General features: G+C 64.2%; 2 protein-coding genes across 2 annotated transcripts in view; one reads left to right on the top strand and one right to left on the bottom strand.

The window, feature by feature from the left end:
* Window positions 1-1,874: 1,874 nt before the first annotated feature.
* Window positions 1,875-4,067, bottom strand: LOC101635261 (chromosome unknown open reading frame, human C16orf90). The gene is given in 3 exon segments (XM_012731831.1): window positions 1,875-2,406; window positions 2,725-3,051; window positions 3,054-4,067. Coding segments are annotated over 3 exon segments (828 nt in total). The 5' UTR covers window positions 3,397-4,067; the 3' UTR covers window positions 1,875-2,248.
* A 115-nt stretch (window positions 4,068-4,182) lies between these two features.
* CLUAP1 (clusterin associated protein 1) overlaps window positions 4,183-6,216 on the top strand; it is a gene marked incomplete at its 3' end in the record, with an annotated part of 14,154 nt that continues 12,120 nt past the window's right edge. Inside the window, exon 1 of the mRNA XM_012731678.1 lies at window positions 4,183-4,581. Within this exon, the coding sequence (XP_012587132.1) occupies window positions 4,518-4,581 (64 nt within the window). The remainder of the gene's footprint in view (window positions 4,582-6,216) is intronic.

Below are 6,216 nucleotides of genomic sequence, written 5' to 3'. Positions count from 1 at the left end.
CCCTGTCGGGTAAAGGAAGGCTCTTCAGGAACGTTCCGCATGGACTCGGGACCGCGCTCACAGGCCCTGTGCCCACAGCCGCGCGCCCGCACTGACCAGGCCGCTCGTCTCATTACAGACAAGTAGAGCCTGACCTGGTCGCTTCCTCTTTGCAGTGGCCCCTGGCGCCGGCCCTGCCCTGTGCCCGAGCCGAGGCTGGCAGCGGCCCAGCAGCGCTCCGCCTGGGGCGGGCCTCGGGGGGCTCCACGTCGTCATGGGCTGGGGACCTCAGGCCAGTTCGCCTGCCAGGAGCCTGGGGGGGTCGGGCGGGCCTCGGGGGGCTCCACGTCGTCATGGGCTGGGGACCTCAGGCCAGTTCGCCTGCCAGGAGCCTGGGGGGGTCCAGGGCCAGGACACCCCGCCGTGGGAGCCCGAGGCAGGGCACGAAGTGCGTCCACCAGCCTCCCCTGGAGTCGCTGGCCATCCTGGCTGGGGAGCCGCCGGGGGCACGCAGGTGTGGGTGATGGGCCCAGAGCCACCCCGGCCGGGGCAGGGGCATTGCTCCCCTGGGCCTCACCCAGGCTGCCTCGGGGACATGCGGCCTGAGGCAGCTGCTCCTGGCCTGCGCCGTCAGGCCTCCCAGCCCCCACCCGCTGGGCCAGCGGCTCACTCGTCCGCCTGCCCCTGCAGTGGGTCAGCGTCCAGATGACGGGGCACTCCTGAGGCCCCAGTCAGTGTGCGAGCCAGGTTCTGCCGGAGGGGAGGGGCGGGGGCCTGGGCCCTGGAGGCAGTGGTGACCCCTCTGGGCTCGCAGGAAGTCCCAGGGGCTGAGGGGGACGCCTGGGACGGGCTGTGGCCTCGGGCCCATTCTGCTCAGTCTCCTCGGGTCGTGCAGCGAGCTGGGGGTTAGGGAAGAATGTCCCTGGCAGCCCAGCTGCCCGCGGGCTGCGCTGCTCCCGTGTGCGCCAGGGCAGGGGCAGTGAGGCTGAGGCGGCTCCTGCCTCCCCAGTGGCCGGGAGCTTGGCCTGGGCCCCGGTTCCTCCACGTGGGGGCTCCCAACCTGGTTGCGCTGGCAGCTGCCACACCACCTGCCCAGAATTGACCCTTTGCCACTGGTAAAGCAAGGCCCAGAGCTGGCCCCAGGTCAGAGGGGGGTGTCGCCAGGGGCCACCACATGTCCCAAGCTGGGGCCTGTGCGTGCAGACCCTCATCCCAGGCTGGGCCTGTGTCTGGCGCCAGGGCGGCCACCGCGCCGCCAGCCCTCGAGGCCACCGGCCTTGACCTGGGGTCTGGAGTGAGGGGAGAGGCGTCCGCTCCCCCACCCACCTGGTGTTCCTGGGGAGCCTCAGGCCACACACAGGTCACCCACACTGAAGCCCCAGGGACCCAAGCCTGGACACCTGTGATGTCCAGGGCCAGGGGAGGGACCATCCCTGTCTCCGAAGGGAACCCAGCTGTGCCAGTGTCCAGCACATCCCAGACCCCTCGCAGTGCTGACCAGACCTGACTATCCTGGCGGCCGTGACTGCCAGGCGGGGAGGGGCCCAGTGATGTTGAGGGGTGTGGAGCATCTCGTGCTTCTGACCTCCGGAGGACACCGGAGACTGTTGCCACCAGCCGAGGGCGCCATTGATGAGCAGGGGTCAGCATGCTGCCAGGCAGCCCCAGTACACAGGGTGCCCCCCAAATGCCAGCCGGGCTGAGAACGGCCTCCACGCTGAGCACGGGCAAGTTCCTGCAGTCTCACCCAGCTGGGGTGGCAGCCTGTGTCCATCCTGCCAGGACAGGCCGCTGGGTCCCCACAGAGCCGTGGTCACCCCTGTTGGCCATGGAGATGGGGCCCTCCCTAAGCCCAGCTGGCTTTGCCTTTGCCCTCTGCACCCCCCCCGCCCCCACCCGTCGGCCCGCCCACCCAGGAAGCGCAACCAAGGCGGGAGCACCGGCCCTGGGCCCAGGGCCGGCGCCTGAAGGCAGGACAGGAGGGTGCAGGCCTTGGCTTTTATTGAGGGCAGGCTGCGGGCTCCCTGGCCTCTCGGGAGCCCGCTGTCCATCAGCCTGGCTCCCGGGCCCACGCAGCTGGCCTGAGCTGGACAGGCTGCGAGGGCAGGCCCAGGCCCCGCTGCCCTTCCTGCGGGTCTCCTCCCGCCCGCCCGGATCCTGCGCACCTGTGGCACCTCCAGGGTGGGCACGGGCGGGCCCCCCGGTGGACCCTGCCTCTCCACGGGCACCCCGCCCTCCTGCGTGACGGGAGGACAGCCCCGCACCGGGCCTACAGCCTCTCCAGGGCCCCCGAACGGGTCCTCTTGCACAAGGGGCATGGGGGCTCCTCGGAGGCCCGCCAGGACCTCTTGGGCCTGAGTCCCGGGCCCTCGGCCGTGCCAGGCGGGGGAAGGTCACCCTTGGCCGGGCCCACACTGGAACTGGACGCTGAGGAGAGGGGGAGGGAAGTCAGCAGGAGGACCCAGGCAGGGTCTGCACCATCCGCGACCCCGGAGCCTGTGTCCTCCCACTAAGGGACACTTCTTCCAGGGATCCCACGAGAAAGGGGGCAGTTGACGTTGGAAGGCCCCTCATCTGCCCGAACCCTCATTTTACCCGTGGGAAACCAGACCCAGCAAGGGAGATGCAGCTGAGCCCCCCACGGGCACAGTTGGGATGGGGCCCGGAGCTTGGGGTGAGGCGCCTCGGCTCGCCGAGGGCCCGTCCTCCCCGGGGTCTTAGCTCCTGTCCCCAGCTCGGCCTCACCTGTATTTCCCAGGCTGCCCCTGGGCAGTTGAGCTTCCAGAAAGGCGGAGCAGTGGCTGTTACCTGGGCCCAGAGTGCCCTGCGGCAGATCCAGAGGCCAGGCCGTGGCCTCAGGGCCGGGGAAGCAGCCCCCGGCCATCAGGCGGCCCAGCCAGTGGCTCTCGCACTGACCGGCGGGCCGCGTGGGGCCGGGCAGGTAGAGGGCCAGGGCCCGGAGGTGGCGCAGCCGGAAGTTCTTGGGCTTGCCTCCCTGGGCGCTGGGGCCCTGCGGCGGCTGAGCCCCCAGCCCCCCCTCGTAGATGTCGGGTGGCGTGTCAGGGCGGCTGGGCGTCCTCGGGCCCAGCTCACTGCATCTGCGGAGGGCGAGCAGGAGGGGTGGGCCAGGGCGGCGTGAAGGCGCACCCCCTTGGTGCGGCTGACCAGCGCTTGATGCTCCCGGCTCGGCCTGCCCAGCCCCTGCCGGCCTGTGTGGAAGGCCCCTTTGGCCCTCCCCCAGCCCGCAGGGAGGCTGAGGAGCCCGAGGCCAGGGCACCAGGGTCTTTCAGGCCTCGGCGCCCTTCCTGACGCCCTTGGTGGCCCCACCCTAGAAAGCATCCTGGCGCCAGGGTGGCGATGGAACGGGGTCGGGGCACAGGCCGTGGCCATGGCCACTCCCCTCTCCCAGGCATGCATGTCCCTGAGACTGCCCCTGGCTTTGGGCCCAGGTCGGGGCAGGGGGGCATCTACCCTGGCGCTCCTCCCCGCAGCCCGGCACCTTCTCTTATGCGCAGCTGGGAGAATGCACAGACCAAGGCTTCCATGGAGGGCCAGTGTGGGGACAGCGGCCAGGCCCGTGCTGCGGACCCTGCCCTCCCCTGCCTCGGGGCTGGGTCTGCAGGTCTCCCGTGGCAACGGGCTCTGTGATGTCACAGGGGAAGCGTGCAGCTTTCCTGACCCCCAAGTTTGGGGAAGGGTGATGCCCGGGTCGGGCAGAACCCTGGGCCCTGGCTCCTCTGCGCTGGGATGCCCGCACGGAACAGACCTCGCTCCTGCAGACTGACGGTCATGCCCCTCTGCGGGTGGGCATTGAGGGTTAGGGGTACAGACCTGGTTAGACGTGGGTCTGTGCTTTGACTTTTGAGAAATGAAAGAAAAAAATAAGTGGGAAACACTGCATGTTCAAGGACTGCAGGAAACATTGCTGTGAATGTAGTGCTCTGGGCCTCGCTGCGGGCGCAAGGGCGAAGTCTCCGCGCTTGAAGCTGTCCGTCCCCACTGCTGCATTCAGTCAACCCCCGGCCGGGGAGGGACCGCAGGGCGCAGCAGACCCCTCCTGGCTCCCGCTGCTCCCCTCAGCGGTGTGTCTCAGTGGATCTGCCTGTTCTGCTCCCCGCTGTCTCTGGGGAGTCCTCCCCTGCCCACCTCTGGCCAGCACCCCAGCTCTTGAATTATACTTAACGCATTAATAAGTAAAAATCTTTTTTATTTTAAAGCAGTATTCCTTAAAGATCTATATATTCGTTGAAATTCTTATGACCCTCCCAATGACCCTAGAGACCGAAATCTCACATGGAATTTACATGGGAGCCCAGATCACTGAAGACAATTTGAGAAAGTTTGAGTGCTCAGATTTCCTGACCTCAAAATTCAGTGCTTCAGAAACAAAATGGTGTGGTGCTGACCTAGGAAGGACACCAGGCCGATGGAATAGGAGGGCCTGGAAGTGAGCCTGTGTGTCTGTGGTCTGGCTGTCTACAAGAATCGCTCATCATAGTCTCCCAGGAACAGTGCTGGACAACTGGACAGTCACAGGAATGGAGTTGGAGACCCGAACATGTCCCACCGTATGTGAAAACGCCAGAGACCTAAGTGTAGGAGGTAAGACTGTAAAGCTGGCAGGCAGCGTATCTTCAAGGCCTTGGGCTTGCAGTGGATTCTTACAGACAGTACATATTAAAGCTTAGAGCCTCGAAATCATATGTTCAGTGGAAGAAGCCAGACGCAGAGTGTCCCAGAGTGGATGGGCCGCCTGTCTGTGGGCCTCACCCGCGCGCTCACAATTCAGTTACACTGCAGGGACACACAGAAGGGTCAATAACTGGTTTATTTACAAAAGGGGAAAGGAGCAGGAAACAACCCAGGGAAAGAGAGCGGGCTACAGAGTCACTGGGACACCTTAGGGCTGACTGAACACACCCAGTCACTGGGACAGGAGCCGCGAGCAGGAGAGCTGTTTCCGGAGAGCAGAGGGCCCGAGATGCAATCCGCCCTATTTATCCCCCAAACCTCCCAGAATTCCTGCTAGCTCCGCCCCTGGGCCCTCGCTTCTCTCCCTGGTGCTGCTGGGAGTTGTAGTTTCCAGTCACTGGAGTACGGTGTAGGGTCCAGAAAGCTGGAGTGGGGGGTGGGGTCCACGAGACTCTGCAGGACGTCCTTCCCCTTAATAGAGGAACGCTATGGATGCACTTAATTCTGCTGAGGTGTACCCTGAAAAGTAAGTCTGGCCACGGTAAACAGCTGGCCAAGAGTCTTCAGGACTGGCAGGGTCCCCACAAGGACAGCCTGAGGACTGTCATCGCCTAGAAGGGCCAACGGTCAGGTAAGGCCTGAGCAGAACAGGACATCAGGTGAAGAGTGAGGAAATTGGAGCAAGTGTGACTTTCAGGCTCATGCCACATCAGCACTGGCCCCTCACGGACGGTGGCCAGCAGTGCTGCACGAGCTCGATTCCTGGCGAGGGGCACCCGCAGAGCGCAGCAGACCTCTCCTGTCTCCCCACTGCTCCCCTCAGCAGTGCACCTCATCAGTCTGCCTGTTCTGCTCCCCCTCTGTCTCTGGTGACTCCCTTCACTCTCCACACCTCTGGCCTGCACCCCAGCTCTTGTATGCATAAATAAGTCTTTATTTTTAAAAGTTTGATTTATTTATGCATGTAGAACTGGGGTGCAGGCTCCAGAGATGGAGTGGTGAGAGGAGTCACCAGAGACAGAGTGGGGAGCAGAACGCGCAGATTGGTGAGGTGCACTGCTGAGGGGAGCAGCAGGGTGACAGGAGAGGTCTGCTGCGCCCTGGGGGTCCCTCCCAGGCTGGAATCGAACTGGTCTGGCGGTGACTGGCTGTGGACAGCTTGCAGTGCTGCCTTTGATCCACCAGGGAGGCCCCTGCCAAAAAGCATTTTTATAGGGCTCCTCCTCCAGGTGGGCTGGCTAAGAAAGCTCTCTCCGCCAGAGCTTAACCCTTACGCTCTTCCCCTAGGGCATTTACAGTTCTTGGGTTTTACATTTTGTGTGTGAGTCGTTTTTGTTAATTTTTCTATACAGTGCCAGCAGGGCAGACCTTTATTTGCGCATGGATTTCCAATTTTCCAAGGCCACTTTTTGAGGACCTTTCCTGATAGTCGTTCTCTGTCCCGGGCCGCCTGACCTGTTTCACCTATTTCATGATCGGTTACTTTGCCAACACCCCCGAAGGGCAGGCCGCCCGCCCCAGCCTGCAGGGCACGCGTTGTCCAGC

The sequence above is a fragment of the Condylura cristata genome, unplaced genomic scaffold (assembly GCF_000260355.1).
Source record: "Condylura cristata isolate star-nosed mole 26May11 unplaced genomic scaffold, ConCri1.0 scaffold00032, whole genome shotgun sequence".
NCBI classification, from domain to species: Eukaryota; Metazoa; Chordata; class Mammalia; order Eulipotyphla; family Talpidae; genus Condylura; species Condylura cristata.
This window is presented reverse-complemented; position numbering and strand designations above follow the sequence as displayed.